This window comes from Mastomys coucha, unplaced genomic scaffold (genome assembly GCF_008632895.1).
Source record: "Mastomys coucha isolate ucsf_1 unplaced genomic scaffold, UCSF_Mcou_1 pScaffold14, whole genome shotgun sequence".
In the NCBI taxonomy this organism is placed as follows: Eukaryota; Metazoa; Chordata; class Mammalia; order Rodentia; family Muridae; genus Mastomys; species Mastomys coucha.
Window position 1 is genome coordinate 80871815 of NW_022196896.1, and position 18996 is coordinate 80890810.

General features: G+C 38.3%; 1 protein-coding gene across 1 annotated transcript in view; it reads right to left on the reverse strand.

Annotated features, from left to right (window-relative positions):
* Pgap1 (post-GPI attachment to proteins inositol deacylase 1) overlaps window positions 1-18996 on the reverse strand; it is an 84688-nt gene that overhangs the window by 36207 nt on the left and 29485 nt on the right. The window contains exons 5-13 of the mRNA XM_031367502.1: window positions 18053-18210; window positions 15828-15880; window positions 14415-14481; window positions 12820-12925; window positions 12069-12124; window positions 10578-10661; window positions 8195-8241; window positions 7204-7255; window positions 3044-3121 (exon numbers count right to left, since the gene is read on the reverse strand). Coding sequence (XP_031223362.1) covers window positions 3044-3121; window positions 7204-7255; window positions 8195-8241; window positions 10578-10661; window positions 12069-12124; window positions 12820-12925; window positions 14415-14481; window positions 15828-15880; window positions 18053-18210 — 701 coding nt within the window. The remainder of the gene's footprint in view (window positions 1-3043; window positions 3122-7203; window positions 7256-8194; window positions 8242-10577; window positions 10662-12068; window positions 12125-12819; window positions 12926-14414; window positions 14482-15827; window positions 15881-18052; window positions 18211-18996) is intronic.

Here is an 18996-nt window from a genome sequence, read left to right on the forward strand (position 1 = left end):
ACTCATTAGAAAATGTAGAATTTAATTTATAAAACTCTTGAGGTTTGTGTGGAAAATAGACCTCTATCTATCTAAAGGTCATTTTTATAACAAATTCATTGCAAAGCTTAATTATAAGACCAGGTGTTTTCAGAGGAAGGGTATTAAAGTCTAGATCAAAGCATTGAGATACGAAGGCAATTTAAGATTAACTAAGGGTTTAGACAACATGTCTCTGCGTACTTTCCTAATCAAAAGAAAATTATGTTTGTTGCTTTTTAAATTAAATCCTGTATCTTTTAAGTATCTACAGTTTAATCAGGCTAAAATAGCATTTGTAGCTAGTCATCTAACTCATCTATAGCTAATGCTGTTTGTAGGAGATTATTGCAGATCAGCCAGTTATTACAGAAAATGAGAAAAACAATGAGTGTCTATCCTAGGCTTCCATGGCAACTCCCCCCGGGGTATCTCAGCGTTGTTATTCCTTTGCCCTCAGATGGACTCTCAGTTATTTATTAAACTGAAGCCCAGGTGAATGAGCTGCGGTTCGACTTGTACTGTGTGGTGCACAGAAAGGGACAGCACCATGCTAAGTGCTCTGCTTTTCATTCCTTCTCTCGGGGCAGAGCAGCAGCACTCCCACTACAGAAAACACTGCTCAAAGACTACGGTGCTGCTATCGATATGCTGGGCTGCGCTATTGGAGGTGTGGTCTTGCTGGAGGAAGTAGGTCACTGTGGGTGTGGGCTTTAAGACCCTCATCCTAGCTGCCTTCAGAACAAGAGGTGGTACCCTCAGCTCCTCCAGCACCACATCTGCTTGAATGCTGCCATGCTCCCACCTTGATGATTATGGACTGAACCTCTGAACCTGTAAGCCAGCCCTAATTAAATGCTGTCCTTTATAAGAGTTGCTGTGGTCCTGGTGTCTGTGCACAGCAGTGAAACCCTGACTAAGACAAAAGAAATCACTCACTGAACAGGATTATTCATATTTTCACAGTGTTTTTTGGGTGAATCTTGAGACAATGAAACAGTTTTAAAAATACAATCTCAATGATTTTGTGTAAAGATATTTAAATACTAGATTTTTTTTTTTTATTTAGACTGTGATGATAGCTTGGCATAATGAAATCTTTAACAGAGAAAGACAGAACACAAAGGTCTCTCTTTAAATAACCAAAGCTAGTCAGTTTCTGTGCTTGTAGTTTGTGTTTGATCATGGAAAAAAAAATTCAGCTAATTTTCCACACTGTAGTTCCCAAATCATAAAGCTATCAGCTGAATTTACTCTTGGTGCACAGCTTACTGATGATGAGCTATGTGTAGATGTGCAGAAATCAAAGATCAAAGTTATCACTCTAATGAGAGAGGAGTGAGCAAGGGCACAGACAGCTACGCCATTTTCTCAAGAGGATTGAGATGTATTGTGTATTTACTAGCCTGCTGCATTTATCTATCTGAAGGAAGGCTTGTTGATTTCTTGGTATAACAGGAGAAGGCTTTTCAAGTTTTGGAAAGATGTTCAATTTATTTGAAACCAACTTACCTGACAGAGAAACCCTTAAAGAGAGCTTTCATTACTGAAGACGATGAATTACCTCTCACTTGAGCCAAGCAATCCATGAAGGTACTTGTGAGACTCAGTCTTCACAATAACTGGCTACAAAGCCCACTTATCCTTTCCCTGATTTCTTCTAAATTTTCCTAATTATTTTTGTCATAAATCTCATTACCTTACCCAGAAACCTTTGGGTTTTTGTTTCTTTGTTTATTTAATGTGGCATTCACTACAGATTGGATACAAATTGGGAACAAAAGTATCTGTTAATCTCAGCTTTTGCAGTATGTTGATAACAATAAAGATATTAGCAAATAATTTAAAATGTAATATGATATGAATATTCCTCAAAGAGTCATCGAAAGGATCACATGTAGAAATCTGCTGGAGGAGCACAGGAAAGGAAGGACGCTTGGCTGGCCCTCAATGGGTAAGTGGGCTGGTCCTAATCGGGAAAGGAAGAGAGCCAGGGCTTCTCCCCTCTCCATACTTTCTTCCTGGTGACTCTCTCAAAATTGCTGTCCTTTACCCCTACACACACATCACTAAAAACACCCCTCAAAGCCCCTAAGCGGCACTTACTCCTCCTGTGGCAGGCCCGTCCTACACAACGAACAGATAATGCCAGATAATGCCGTCCTGCTCTCAGTCAAAGATCTCACAGCTTGCTACTGCCTTCTATTCAGGGCTTTGGTCAAGGACTGCACAATACTACAAGGACAGTTTCCCTTCATTTCTGCCCGTGATTTTTCTACATCTGGTGGCCATCCTTTCGAAATCATTTACTTATTCACTGTTTTCCACACCATGCTTTCGAAGTTGGTGTTTTGTTTTGATTTGTACTAAAGTACTGTTGATGACAATTTTTATAGCCATGTTACTACTGAGTCTCTAGAATGTATGTAGCACAAAGGAGCTGGAATTTGAGTTTTGTTTTATTTTAATTAATCTAAATAGCCATGCATGGCAGTAATTTGGAACTTGACAGAGTACCATTCTTTCCCACAGAAGTGCTATGCTTGAAGGCCATTTTGTCATCCCCTCACTAAGCAGCCATGCTCAGTTCCTCCCTCTGTGATGTTTTTCATGTTTGTTCTCTTCCTGTGCTTGCTACATTCTGACCTATATTCTATGCATTCAAATCTGTCATTACTCTTATTCACATTGCTTTTTTTTTCCTCGCATGACAGGATGACAAATGACAAAGTCTTTTCTCTATCTCCTGTTAATCTCTGATACCTTGTACATAAAATGGTACCTGGCAAGTAAGAGATCTGGAAAGACTGGCAAACTGGAGCCAGCTCTCACCAGGAACAAAAGGATCTGTGTTGACTCTGCTTAATTCAAGATGAGTGGACACTGTAACAACCTAACATCAGGTGGATCATCACACTGGCCCTGATGTTAGATAAGCCTGTACCTGTGCAGAAGTCATCAAAAAGTAAACTCTCACAGGAGTACCCACCAAGCATTCCAATAGAAACTTTAACACATCGGTTACCTTACTTCCGTGGACAGATGGCACATAGACAACAATGTGCGACAAGGATGGATAGTCCTGAAGTCGTAGCGTCAGAGTCTGAAAAGAAGGGCGAAGACACAAAGCCGTGTTTGCCTCTGACGCATGTTAAAGAAAACTCACAAAAACTTATTTCTCAGTGGGTTATTTTAGAAATCACCTCTTAAAGCATCCACTTAATATGCATAAGGGCCCTGAATTTAACTTTCAACATATATCCACACTCCCACAAAACCACACACAAATCAAATTTATATCCACACTTACAGTTTCAGGTCAATAATTTTACAAAAAGATAAATTTATAGCAATTACTGTTAAATATTAACCATCAAAAATATTGCTTGAACTATCTCTTCAGATAAAATAAATGATGCTTAACATTAAAGTTAAGATTTTTTTATATAATCATTTCCAAATGTGATGATTCTTTTTGTAATTTGGCTACCTATTATGAAGAATATTATAGTACTGTTCCTATGTTTATGATAGTAAATTTCAAAGAACATTCAAAAGTTGCTAAATGTGATGGGAAAGTTACAACTTAATCTTCAAGGATTCTGATTTAGCTGAAGTAGCAAAGAGCAGCTGGCTGCCAGGCAGTGGTGGCGCACACCTTTAATCCCAGCACTTGGGAGGCAGAAGCAGTTGGATTTCTGAGTTCGAGGCCAGCCTGGTCTACAGAGTGAGTTCCAGGACAGCCAGGGCTACACAGAGAAACCCTGTCTTGAAAAATAAAAATAAAAAAAATTAAAAAAAAAAAAAGTCGCTGGCTAATATATGAATACCATCCAGTAAAATACTTAGTACCTGACGAGAACCATCACTAAGTAAATACTATAGATTCCATAAAAATATGAAAATTAAAATCAGACTTTATAGGTCATATTTGATGAACGGACAGGTAGGACACTAGCCTTTCCAGTAAGTCCCAAGATTCCAAAGACATTTTTCAATCTAGTTTTATTTCTGGAAGCAGATGTAGGATGGGAATGTATATCTTAAGAGTAATGAACAAATATCAACACATTTCCACAGACACTTGTTAATGTTTCTGACAAGTAGGACAGAGGTGCAGAAGCTAAAACACTGAGAAAGCAGCTATAGTCTGGCCAGAGCCCAGCGAAGCAACAAACTAAAGATGTTAAAGGTTCGGCATAAATCACAGCTATAGGCAGCTGAAGCCCATCAAAAGGTAGAGCGCATGAAAGCTAACTCAGTTAGGAAGAACCGTGCTGTTCTGTGTAGCAATCAGCTCCAACAGCTACTAAATATGTGTTCTCAGTAATGATAGTTTAGCATTTGTGGTGCCTTACTGGAATGTTCCACCTATTTATTAAATATAGTCAGCAGAGAACCTCAGAGTGATGCTTTTCATGGCATAACCTTTGTTTAGATCAATACGAAAAAACCTACAAAATACTCCATTTCATTCCATTTCTTTATCTTTAAAAATACGGTGTAAAAAAAGGGCTACTTTGAAGTTGATGCCTACTTTGAATACGTTACATTGTCCTAATTAAGGAAATTAAAGTTACATTTGGTAGGGATTCCTATGAATGCAACACAAGTCACAAATGGGGTAACTAATCAAAATGTGTCAGCCTAAGGCCTTCAGAACGCTTTTATTCAGGCATTAGTCTGTTTAAATATCTTTGTTAAGTCTCAAGCAACAATGTTTTTTCCTTTAGCAAGTACTGTGTATGTGCCTTGATGATTACCTATGCTAGTGATTTATTTATTATTAAGTTTTGGAAATGGGCTTCCAGTAAGTATCCTCGGCTAGCCTTGAACTTACTGTGTAGCACATTAGGGAGAGTCACATATGTTGCTTTATTACTTCATTTGTATCGTTTAAAGGAAAACGGTGCTGCTTGAGAGTCACGAACACATTATATAAAAATTTAAGTATAATGGGAAAGTTTGTTCGTGTTTAATATTATCTTAAACTTAAAAAAAAAAACCTAAGATTGCAGAATATTGTAATCCTCTCTTCCAGAAATCATTATTAAAAAGCAGGCAGCTGGAGCAGCTTGCTCTCCTGCTAGCCAGACATTTGATTCCTAAATTAAGAAGAAACAGGGACCTACAGCTTGGTAAACACATTTTTTTTCAGTCTTTGTAGGTTTATAAAGGCAGTATTTACTTCTAAATTTTACTTAGTTTTTTGAGAAAAGTTCTAGAGATAGAGAGAGGAGTGCTCACTGTCCAGCCTGTCTGGTCTCAAACGCTCCGTTAGTTTTCTTTGCATCAGCTTCCGAACGCTGGGTTACAGTTGTACACCACACCCAGGTAAGAAATACATTTAAAATACAGAGGAGAGAATGTTTCATAAGGTCTTTAATCATTATTTCTTCTGAAAGTATAAAATGGGTAGAATGTCCAAGTTGGAAAAGGAAGGGAATGCTCACTGCCTCTCAAGAGAACGAGACACAGTCCTACAGTTAGGATCCAAAAGCTCACTGCATCTCAAGAGAACGAGACTCAGTCCTACAGTTAGGATCCTTCCTAATACTCCTGTTGTGCTGTTGTTGCCTGAAGATTAGGAAAGACCTAAGGACAGATTTTCACCATGCTATTGAGTAAAACTGCCTCTTTATATGTTTGCTTTCCAAATCAAATAACATTTGTTTCCAAAGGAACATGCACAGAGTAAGAGCGAACGAGACAAGACAAACAAGACAAGGCATCCAAAATCTCTCCTTCTGACACCGTTCTTCTTGTAAAGCTGCTTTTTTGCTAGTACAACTAACACGGAGTGAATCGCTTACACAAATTAACATCCCAGCTATTCAGGAGACTGAGGCAGGAGGATCGCTTGTTCAAAGCCCACTTGTGCTATAAAGGGAATTCAGGGGCAGCAGCATTCATATTTAGTGAGGTCACCCCCTCCCCCATCTCAAAAATAAAAAAATCAAAGGCTGATGAGGCTCAGTGATACAGAAGATATGAATTTAATCCAAAGTACTGCCCCTCAACAAAGAAATTAGTATTAGTGAGAAAAAAAAAAAAAAAACAATTCAACTGGTATCAGTTGGAGAGGAATGAGACTAGCCAGAAATCTTCCATTTCAAGTCTGAGTTCATTAGAAAATATATTTAATTTTAAAGTACTGATTTACTTAAAGACTGAAACCACAAAGCCTAGATGAGATTATAAATTATAATACACATAATTTGAAAATTAGAACAGATGTTTTCATCAAATTGTAGATGTATTTTTGTGTTTTCCACAATAGATTTTGAGAATATACAAATTAATCTTTTTCAAGAAAGACTTGTGGGGCTGGAGAGATGACTCGGAGGTTAAGAGCACTGACTGCTCTTCCAGAGGTCCTGAGTTCAATTCCCAGCAACCACGTGATGGCTCACAGCCATCTGTAATGGAATCTGATGACTTTTTCTGGTGTGTCTGAAGAGAGCAACAGTGTACTCACATACAGAAAATAAATAAATAAATCTTAAAAAAAAAAAAAAACTTGCTAACTTAGTGGAGTTACTTAAGGAAATCACTAACAATTACTAAATAAATCTGTGGTATGATTTACCACTCTGCAGAACTAGCCGCAAGAGTTACCCAACTGCTTAACCACCATGTGATGTAATCTAGAAAGTTATGCAATGTCTCACTGAAATACTGCTCTACTGCAGAGTCCTTCCTCCCAAAATAAATTCTCAATAGAATACAGTAACCAGCTTTTAGTTTAAGACATACATTTACGCAAATTCTCAAACTGCATTTTAAAAGTCTATCTGGCTCTTTCAGCATGATGCTGTAACAGATTCAGGAAGTTGTCGACTTACAGCTTTTTAATCATTTCTTTTCTTTTCTTTTTTTCTTCTTCTTCTTTTTTTTTTTTTTGGATTTTTCGAGACAGGGTTTTTCTGTGTAGCCCTAGCTGCCCTGGAACTCACTCGGTAGACCAGGCTGGCCTTGAACTCAGAAATCTATCTGCCTCTGCCTCCCAAGTGCTGGGATTAAAGGCGTGTGCCACCACCGCCTGGCATCAAGTACATTTCTAAAGGAAATACTCCAAGAATATATTCCTAAAATAATGCTTTTAAGACTTTTTAAAAGAACACAGTCCAAAATCCGCTGATTTTTTTTTTTACTGAAATATAAAATTCTAAAGCTATTGTTTACCTTAATTGTTGGCAACAGTTCAGCATGCCATGATAAATCAACCCCTTGCCGGCTTTGAAATAAATATGAAGATATAATTAGAGGACAAATGTTTAAAGCATTATAATTTGCAAACAAACTTTAGAATAAAAAGACACCATCTATAGCCCTGTAGACGAGAGGCTGCAGTTAACAATGAATATGAAGTCTAATGTGTAAGTCTACAAAGTTCCCTTGGTGAAGAAAAAAAAAAAACTATTGGTTTTTCTTAACAAGCAATTAGCTAGATGTTTAAAAAAATTACTGGTGTATAAATTTCCTTGTGTTTTCATTTAAGAAACAATGCCAGAACCAGTGAGACGACTCAGCTGGAAAAAGAACTTGTAGCACCAGCCTGACAACCTGTTCCCAGGATAAAGAGGAGGGCCAACTCCAACAGCTGTCCTTTGAACTTCACACATATGCCATGGCAAATGTACTCATGCACGCACACATACGCACATGCGTGATGCACTCACACACACACACATATACACACGCCAACACACACAGAGCACGCGTATGCATTCATACACATGCACATACATGTGTACCCACACATGCATGCTCATATATGCACAATATATACACACACTTGTAGTTAAAATTTAAAATATAAAAATTATAATCTGAAACAGTAGCATCATAATCTTGTGAGCATATAACGCTTTTCTGGCTACTTGCTGTGGTTCATGTCTGTAATTTCAATCCTGGGGAGGCTGATGGAGATAACAGTGTGAGTTCCCTAGCCAGAGCTACACAGTAAGTTCCAGAACAACCTGGACTACAGAGTGGGACCTTATCTCAAAAGTCAAAATGGGAAAAAACTAGTGTGTGTGTGTGTGTGTGTGTGTGTGTGTGTGTGTAAGTGCGTATGCGTGCATATATGTGTATACATATGCATAGAGCTATTCTGAAAGTTTGATTTCTAAGCATTGTTAAGAAAAATGAACAATTGGTTCAAAAAACTTACCACATGGAAGTGCTGTTTATGCAGCCAAAAATCCAACTATTTGTATCCTATTGGTTAATAACAGAAAACAATGATATAAAACAAGCATTTCCAATACTTTCCTGTTATATACAATAACATTCATAGAGAAATATATGGAAACATTGATGGTTAGGATTGAGAAAAACATGGTAGTAGTTTGTGACTAAGAAACATGTTCTTAAAAGATATGCAGGTCAAGGATAGGCGGGAAGTAGACTACGGACTTGGATGGCCTAGGGGAGCAGCTAACCTCCAGCAGCAGCTCGAGACTGCCCTCAGGGCACATGCAGAGCCTAACTCTGAGTACTTCTAACCGCTGCCCCCGAACTTTCAGTTTCATAATGTCCACACTTTAGTTACACACAGTAACCTACATTTTAACAAAAGTAAATATGAACTAGAGATAGACTTTTCTAGAAACAAATACCCATAGCCAGGAAGGTAAAAACAATTAAAAATGAATGCCTCCAATTTAAAAAGTCAGCTTATACCCAGCTTTTTACTGTATCGTCTACATTTTCATTTACTACCAGGACATAACTTCTATATCACCAGGAATGTGTTTAGTCTGAAACCCAGTTGCAAGGGCTGGAGATTGAAGGTAGCCATTTCATCAGCACAGAATTCGATGCTGCAGAAAGAACTGTTCTAATTTTTTTTTCTTTTTAACAAAGCATCCTACATTTAGCTTGGGTTATTTTAAAAAGCGTCACCACCTGAGATGTTTATTCCAGTTTCTATGGAAGCAAAAGTGATATCCAAGATCTGATGTGATTGAAATCCCCAGAGTGTAAAATGATGTGGAGTACTGTCAAGACAGCTATGTAAGTTGCCTTGGAATCACAGGTAAAACAATGAAGATATTAGTCCTTTGATCCAACCAGTGTTTATAAAGTCCATTCTAAGGCCCAGCAAGTCAAGGTCTTAGAGAAAATGATGCATGGGGCAGGCAGTCTCCAATTAAATGGAGCTTAAATAAAAGATGACCTTTTTTTTTTTTTTTTTTTTTTTTTTTTTTTTTTTTTTTTTTTTGGTTTTTCGAGACAGGGTTTCTCTGTGTAGCCCTGGCTGTCCTGGAACTCACTCTGGAGACCAGGCTGGCCTCGAACTCAGAAATCCGCCTGCCTCTGGCTCCCAAGTGCTGGGACTAAAGCCAAGTGCTGGGACTAAAGGCGTGCGCCACCACCGCCTGGCAAAGATGACCTTTTTTAAGAATACTGGAAATTAACAATTAAGGTTTTCTTTCCTCTCACTGTGGACTTCTCAGTTGTGTGATTCCAGTTTCTCAGAACAATGAGACATTATGAAGCAGGAGGACAGGGCAGAGCTGCAAATTAGCACGGTTATTCAAGTAAGCTCCTAACCAAAGCACTCGGAAGGAAGGGATAAATGACAGAAGAACGGCAGAATGCTGGTGATTGTTTAAATTGTGTTGAGTTGAAAACTAATCCATTATCATATTTCTCCCTACTTTTATATAGACTTAAAAGTATTACAATAAAAATTACAAAACAAAATTTTAAATTTACATATTATTTTATGGTAATGCTCACTGACTGACTTACTCTTCTACTACTGTGACAAAAGTGACCAAGGCAACTTACAGAAGAAAGCATTTAATTTGGGGTTCACAGTTCCAGAGGGTTAGAGTCCATGACCCTCATCCGCGTGGTCACCATGGCAACAGGCAGGTAGGCATGGTGCTGGAGAGTAACTGAGACCTCACATCTCCATCCTCAAGCCCAGGCAGAAAGCGTGACTGGAAATGGTGGGGGCTTCTGAAACCTTCAAGTCCACCCCATGACATATCTCTTCCACCAAAGCCATCCCTACAAACCCTTCCCAAACAGTTCTACCATCTTGGAACTAAGTATTCAAATATTTGTGTCTATAGGGACCATTCTAATTTAAACCAACACATCCATAGGCATTACAGAAAACAATCTCCTGTTCACTCAGATGCATGATCTGCATTTTGACAAGCACTTTTCTCAATATAATCTTCAACCTCATGCTATGGTTTGAATATTATGAACCATTTCCCATAGACTTATGTTTTTGAGCACTTGTTTTCCAGCTAACTATGCCATTCTGAGAGGAAGTGCCTGAGCAGGAAGTTCTCTTAACTTCTACTTGAGTCTTCCGCCCTGTTCTTCTACTTTAGATTTACTGATAAGAGAACATTATCAGTTATAGATAAACAGTGCTTACTAGTTCTTAATCAAAACACTGTTCAAATCAAATGTTTCTAAATGTGACTCAAGGTAATGACAGTTACAGCTGATCCTATGAGGCCATCAGTCGAAACTAAGACAATGAACGACAGCTTTCAAACTGAAATAAAATGTGCTAAACTTCTTACCAGCATGGTGCTCTGACAGTAGGCATGAGTGTAAGTTCTTCTATGATTTGCAAGAGGGAATGCAAAGTAAATCTTACCAGATTCCTAAAAAAGAGAGAAAAGAACTTAAGTACAAGAAGTGAATAATTTCATCATTCAAAACTCATGGTGACAAGAATAAACAATTATCAAATTATTGCTGTTGCTAAGAGCCAGTTGGCTGGGACTAGAAGGAAAAGGACAAGGAGACGAGATTAAGACTGCAGGAGAGCCATCCTGGAAGCATCTGTGTGTGACGATTTACCTTTTAGTTCCTGCTTTTGTTTTGTTTTGTTTTGAGCCAGGGTTTCATTTTATAGCAATGCCTGGTCCAGAACTTGCCACATAAGCCAGGCTGGCCTCAAACTTTCAGCAATCCTCCTACCTCTGCTTCCCAAGTGCTGGGATTAAAGGTGTGGTGTGCAACCATGCATGGCTGTGGTAATTGAACTTTCAATCACTCTGGCTACTGAAAAGGTTGTATACCCAACCTAGGAGCCATAGCCAGACGCTAGGTGGCAGGTACAGTTTCCTGAATGAAACAATTCCTTGACTAAATAGCAAACTCAAAAACTGGAGGAGGTGCTGAAATGCTTGCCACTCATAGTGTGGCACTCATCTGGAGAATGGGCCCACTAACAGACACACCTAAGCAGCTACACTGAAAAGACTAAGGAGACAAACTCAGGATGGCTTCAGCTTGTCAGGCAAAGATTCAGTGAACTCTGTGAGTGCAAACATGCTCCTACCCACGAGCTGACAGCAGACGCCCCAGGGATGAGGACAACCAACCCACTACTCACAGCCAGTACACTCGAGTGCAATCCAAAGAATGTGCACCCTTCCCTGTGGGATTTGGCTTACTTTTGACAACTTAGTAGAGAAGGGGAAATCTTTCTGTGAAGTATTCTAATCGATAAGTGAAAGAAAAAAAGGATACAATCATTTCTGTGTCCTACATTAATTCATTCAGATATTCCCTGCCAACTGTTTATGTCTTAAGAAGAAATTCTAGGAGAAAAAAAAAAAACTAATAAAGAATAGAATCCATCAGGCATTTAGAGCCAATTACTAAATCATAGGAAGAGTTGATAAATGAATATACTGAATCATCTCAGAAATGCAGTCAGCAAAATGAACCAGTATGAAACTCCATCATAAAAAGTGGCTGATATTTTGTCAATAGTTTTCAAAGAAAATAAGAGTTGAAAGTATACTGAAGAGGAATACAGAAGTATCAACCAGCATGAATGTATAGGCCTCATTTGGATCTTAACTAAATAGAAACTGAACAAAGAAAAAGGGTCCAAATTTATGATGAAACAGGTAAACTGAACAGATTCAATATTTATTATTAAGGTATTCTTACCAAAGCATGGAAAAATTAGATGTGATTTGTTCTTAAAAGTTCCTAACTTTTAAAGATAAATATGAATATAAGTTTGGACAAAAATACACTGATAGAATACTTACATTATAAGCCACATAGGACCATCTGGACACTTTTACTGGAACCCACATAGATGTCCCTTAATGTGAAGGAAATTAATTTATTTGCCATGTTTTGTTTCCATATTACAAGTTTTCTTTCTTTTTTGAACTCTGATAAATACTTATTTATACTTATTAACAATAACAAACAAATGGTTCCTTAAACACCAGCTACTTTAAGAGATAAAATCCAGAAATGCACTCTTTGTGCTTAGCATCAACCAGTGTTCACATCAGGTAAGAACTATAAACCTACTCAGCATCTTCGGTTGAGTGGAATTCTCTATAGAAGGAAAGCAGCATTACCTTTCCATGCAAACTATTTAAATGACTAACATGGTATATGCTTAAGAGCAAACTTATCAATGGAATGATGTGCTAGTAACCCAGAAGAAGGTCAAAGAGTAAATGACTATGAAAAATAAAGATGCTAGAGATAATACAGCTCTCTCTTTGAGTGACTATCAGGAAAAACAAGGGTATGTAACTCCAAAACCTTTCTCTTTATCAAGTTATTTCCAGCACAAAGCTTTTATCTTACAATTTGCTTTTCTACTTTGCCCTTTCAAACCAAGAACTTGTTAGCACCCTGATAGGGAAACCAGTAAATAACAGAACCATAATACTTGAAGCATTCCAAATTCCCACTGGTATAAAATACTAGCTATGCATTAATAACAGATTTATCAAAAATAATAATGAAAGTTCTACTTTAAAGGTTACTACCACAAACCTGTTAGGTCAGCAATTATAGACGGATTTTCCTCAAACTGTTTAGCTGGGTGTCTTATAAAATGGTGATTCAAAACAGATAATTTCTTCTTAGGCTTTTGAGTTATCTAGAAAGAACATTAATATAGTCTAGATCACTTACATCATGACAATTTGATAAAACATCACTTTGGGTAATAGTCAACATTTACTCTTACTAAGCCAGGCACTGTTCTAAAACAATACATTATTAACTCTAATCTTCACAAAAACTCTAAAAGGTAGTATGTACTTGTATTTTATGAAAACAAAAAACACTAAGGCACAGAGAAATAATCTGTTTAAAGTCAATCAACTATTAAGATCTGGGGCTATCCTTAGGACGAACAACAATATGAACTAACTAGTACCCTCAGAGCTCCCAGGGACTAAACCACCAACCAAGGAATACACACGGTGGGACTGATGGCTCTGGCAGCATGTGTATAGTAGAGGATTGCAAATTCAATCATCAATAGGAAGAGAGGACCTCGGCCCTGTGAAGGTTCTGTGCCCCAGTGTAGGGGAATGCCAGGGCCAGTAAGGGGGAGAGGGTGGGGTAGTGAGCAGGGGGAGGGGACAGGGAACAGGGGTTTGTTCTTGTTGTTTCTTGGTTTTTGGTTTTTGATTTTTGGTTGGTTTGTTTGGTTTTTTTTTTGAGGGGAAACTGGGAAAGGAGAAATCATATGACATGTAAATAAAGAAAATATCTTATAAAAAAAAAGATTTGGAGCTATAATGCTCTATTGTAATGAAAACAGACTATCTCAAACACTAATGTTTTCTCCAGGAGGAAGAAGCCAGAGTCACAGCTCTTAAAACCATTCTCACGGAACAGAAATGCACTGTGAGATGACCCGAGGGAAGGCGGTTTAAGATGAGTAATGTCAGCTTGTTCCTAACTCACAGAAGTCCCTGAAGCTAATGAACTCAAGCATGTTAATTATGCTGAAATGATGGCTACCACAACCCATCCAGCAGTCGTTAAGGAAGTGACAAAGTAACATGATGTTCTGTTCAGGGCACGGTGATTTCTGTGCTCTGCTAGCTGAACCACTCGAAACCAGGTTTGAGGAATTGATATATGCGATTTTATTACAGAAATGACTCAACCTGGGCAGCACACAGGTAAATCTCTAATGAGTGTAAGTTTACTGAATGACTGCATATATTTTGATCTTATTAATATGCTAAAGAAAGCGTCACAACATGGTTCAAGAGAACCTAGTTAGAAAGACTATAATGTTCAAAATACATTACTAAGAAAAATTACTAGTCTGTAATAAATATTTCTCTTAAACCTAAAAAAAAAGCCGGAGAAATATGTATCAAACTCCGAACTGCTCAAAGAACTGAGGGCAGAGTTAAAGGACCTTTTGCTCTTTAGTTTCACCGTGTCCTGAACTAACGGTTCATACAGCACACCAGAAGATATAAAGATATTTCCATTTCAGAACTAATTTAAATTGATACAAGGTCCAAGTTTCTCTAAGTATCCATGTTGAAATGAATTAAATCTATTGGTGCTAACAAAACTTTCACTTTGCTAAAATAAGCTTTCAGTTTAACAATGCATACTTGTTTGGTATCGGCATCAATAAGATCAAAGAACGCTCGAATTGTAGTCAACTGCAATTGTTTACACCTAAGAAAATAAAGGAAGCACATAAAATTTTCTTAAAACACATACTTCTTTTTTTTTTAAATTGAAATTGCTACTAGTGTGGCATTTATTTATTAAAAATAAAATATATGTTAGAAACGATTATACTTTATTCTTTGAAATTTTCATATCTTGACCATACCCACCCCTCGCTTCCTCCCCAATCCTTCCCACATCTCCCACACCACACCTCCCTTCCAACTTCGTGCCCTCCTCTTAAATTTAATTCACTTTTTAACTCACTAAATCCAGCTAGTCCCACCCATCCATGCACGAGTGTGGGGTAATCCCTAAGGGAATAAGGACTCTACCAAACCATACCTCCCCCCACTGAGTGACTCTCCCTTTCCCACAAGCCATCAACTGCCAGTTTTGATTCAGATATGCACAACTGTATTAGTTAATGGAGTGAATTATATTTCTTTTTAATGCTTTAAAAAGGTTTCCCAACAGATCATTTTTACTAAGTGTATATATTAAGGTTGAAACATATAAAAGTAAAGCAAATTAAATCTTTCTGGGTATCTGATAGCAGAACAGCCTTTCTGCTGCCCACGTAACTTCCAGCTACAGGCGTACATTATACTTGCTTCGCCCTACAGGCCTGCACTGTGTGGATCTTGAAGACACTGTGGCTTGTGCAGGCAGGTGAAGGACGGATAAAAGTTTTTTTTTTTAAAAGATGTATTTATTTTATGTATGTGAGTACACTGTACGTATCTTCAGACACACCAGAAGATGGCATCGGATTCTATTACAGAAAGGTTATGAGCCACCATGTGGTTGCTGGGAAATGAACTGAGAACCTCTGGAAAAGCAGCCAGTGCTCTTAACGAGTCATCTCTCCAGCCCGAATTAGAGAATCTTAAAGCCAGAGCCCAAGGAGCTAGACACTGGAGCTTTTGCTTTTCTTGATCCATATGTAATCTCTTATGTTTCTATATATTGGGTATAGATCTAGTTTCTAATTGGTTTCCATTGCCATTTCCTAGCAGCCCTCACCACACTAGGTGTATCTGGGTGCAGTGACTGGCCAATGGCACAGAAGGTCCTCTGCAGGCACATCTGACTGCCCAGCTATGACAAACACTAAGTTCAGTATTTGACGCTGGTGACGATCAGAGTGACCTAGTTTCTTCAGAAGATGTTACAGGTTGTCCAGGAAACCATAGTCAAACAAAGAAGAACCAAGTTTTGAGTTCTCAATCCCACTCATCCTCTACTTTTGGACTTATTTATGGGTCAAATTCTATGAAAGACAGCAAACCAATTACTGCATCAGTGAGAAAGAAACACCATCAAAATCACCACTGTAATGTATCACATACCACACGATGGAGAGGTGGTCTGTTGAGACCCAGGTCTTAGGCACTGCTGAGCTCTATGAGGAAAAGGAGAAAGAATTAAACTCAAGCACATTTACTATTTCCTATTGCTGGATTTTTCAGACTAATACTTAGCAACACATAATGTTTACTTTCCTATCTTATTCAATTCTTTAATTAAAATGATTAGGTTTTACAAAAGATGATCCAAGTATATTATTTCCTACATAATGTAACTATTGTCATTTCTGGTTCTGAAGCTTCTATTAGTTTTTAAAAATGAACATAAGCCCAGATCCTATGCTAAAGTTTAACATCTAACATTTTAAAAACACAATTAAAAGGTTGACCTTACATTCCTTTAATGAGGAATCTTATTAGAGAATCCTATTAAATACCAGAGCTTTCTTACTTAAAGACTTTTTTTTCTTTTACATAAATGCAAAAGGGGCAGCATTTGAGATATAAATACATAAATATATTTTTTAAAAGTCCAATAGATATTTCAGGACTTTATTTTTGAGTAAGCTACTTGGCTTATTGTAAGATGTGATTTTATAAGCGGGGGTGTGGCTAAGAAATATTTATTAGCATATACTAACCACACAAAGTAAGGAGATTGATTATGACATTTCCATACATTAATGTAATATGTACTGATCATTTCCACACCCTATAACTCTTATTCCTCCCCACCCCCCTCTTTGTTTATAAATTTATGGGTACTTTATATATTTAGGGACTACTGCTGATAAATTACTAAGAATCCTGACAATCAGAGTTCTCCTTGGTTCTAAGATTTTATTAGCCACTGAGCTGCTAACAGCTCAGCCACTAGCAAGCAGTATTCACCATTATCAAGAACATAAAAGTGCTTTATTCTCTGTGACTTTATAAAGGCAACACAGAAACACTACCCCTCTCTTCATCTACAGCTCAAAGAACACTGCACAGCAAGGGCAGGAAGAACTGGGAGCCCACTACAGGGAGAGCAGCCATCCTCTAACCTCGTCAAGCCACTGCAAGCATGAGCCCACATTAGCGGTGGTTATTGGCATGGGGCCATATAAGAACTGCCCTGTCAACAGTCACTTATGGATGGAGGAGTCGCTTGTGAGGCCCTACTGTTGAATTACGGCTATTGACAGATGCGGAGCGATTGTATACCTACAGATCAAGAGATCATCCAAAGCACAAATCTAAACTCACGGTCACACAGAGAGCCCTTGTTAAACTCAGTGGGTCACAAGCCAAAACAGATGTGCTTACATGATAGATTTGTAGGGAAGGAAGTTGGTAGGGCGGGAGGGAGGTAAGAGGAGTTGGAGAGTAATCAGAATATATTATAGTTTTTATGAAGCTGTCAGAGAACAAATGTAATCAATAAAAATAAATACACTTTATAAGAGTGGTGGCTCACAGAACCATTAACTGTTCACTAAAAAAAGTCACTCATTTCTTTACAACAAATAGCATGGCTAACTCCCTCGGCCTCTCTTGCTTTAGGAAGTAGCCAATTTCCTCTAATGGTGTATGAGTAGAAGTAATGGGTACATTTTCAACCCTTGTGCTCTACCCGATTCTGACTTTTCGTCAGCTGAACTAGTGATCACTAATGAGATCCTGAAAGTAAAGTATTCCAAGTGGGTGACTGGCATTAGCCCAGGCCCTGTATCAGAAACTACTCACTGACCTACACAGTAAAACTCCATTTATATTTAAGATACTATTACCTACATGGGAATATACTATAGACATTTAACCCATGCAACAAACACAATTATGGTCTTAAACTCATCAGTTTTCTAGACCCAATGAACATAAATCTAATCTAACTGCCGAGATAAATATTGAAAAACTGTTACTTCTTAATTGACTTTAATTGCATACATAAAAACGTGAAAAATTATAAACTACTTGAGAGTTAGAAGAGTCAAGTTCTACTATAGACAGTTGTGGAAAAATTAAAAATGTAAAATATTTTCATCAGAGATATAGAAATATTGGCAGATGGATTAGAGAAGAAAAGAAACACACACACACACACACAATGCATGTACAACCATACACACACACACACACACACACACACACACACACACACACACACACGACACAAGAGGCCTGCTCTACTGACAGCATTCATTTACAAGCAGGTATATACTATTTCCCTTTTGTTGTTCCATTGTGTCTACTATATTACTATGTAGAATCTATAGAATAATTACCACAACAGATAAGGCACTGGTATGATGGCTTAATTTTGGTAGAAAAGTCAGTCCTGAACGAACTTGGTAATCCCGGAATCCTCCAGCCACAGAAAGTGTAGTCAAATTTATGTGCCGAGCATTTAAAATCCAATAGTTGTTTACCGTCATATAAAACTCTGGAAGGAAATAAAAAAGAAACTCTAAAAAACAAGCCGTTTCATGCAACAATACTTATATTACTAATATTTACCTGCATTTTTGCTTAAGCTAGTTGGTCTATAAACAATGCTATTCATAGTTTCCTATTTTGAGAAATTTGCATATACCCCCACGTTTGCAATCTGAGTACAAATACTGAGACTTACTAAAGGTGTCAGTAGAGTGAGTTGGGTTCCTTCCAGTCTGTCTGGGCTGGTGTCCAGAGCAGACCTTGGGTGAAAGCTCTGCAGCCAGTCCTACAACACCCAGAGGAAGCTCCACTCCAAGGCACTTGGACACACCCAGGATCAGAGGTGAGGAAGAACCAACACCTGCCCCAACACTAGGAGTAACTGGGACCAGCGGGACCAGGCACACAGGATCTCAGCCAGCCCAGTGACTCGTGTCCCTTCTGGTCTTTCTGGGCTGGAGTCTAGAGTAGACCTTAGGCGCAAGCTCCACAGCCAGTCCCACAACACACAGAGAAAGCCCCACTGCCAGGTGACCTAACAAGCCCAGGATCACAGGATCCCAGGATCATAGGATCACAGAGACAGCTTGACTCTGAGGAGTCCTGACACAACCAGGATAACAGGAAGGACAGGCTCCAGTCAGATTTAGCAAGGGCAGGTAGCCCTAGAGTTAACCAGATGGCAGGTGGCAAGCTTAGGAAAATAAACAACACAAAACAAGGTTACTGGCCATCATCAGAACCCAATTCTCCCACCATAGCAAGTCCTGGACACACCATCACACCAGAAACG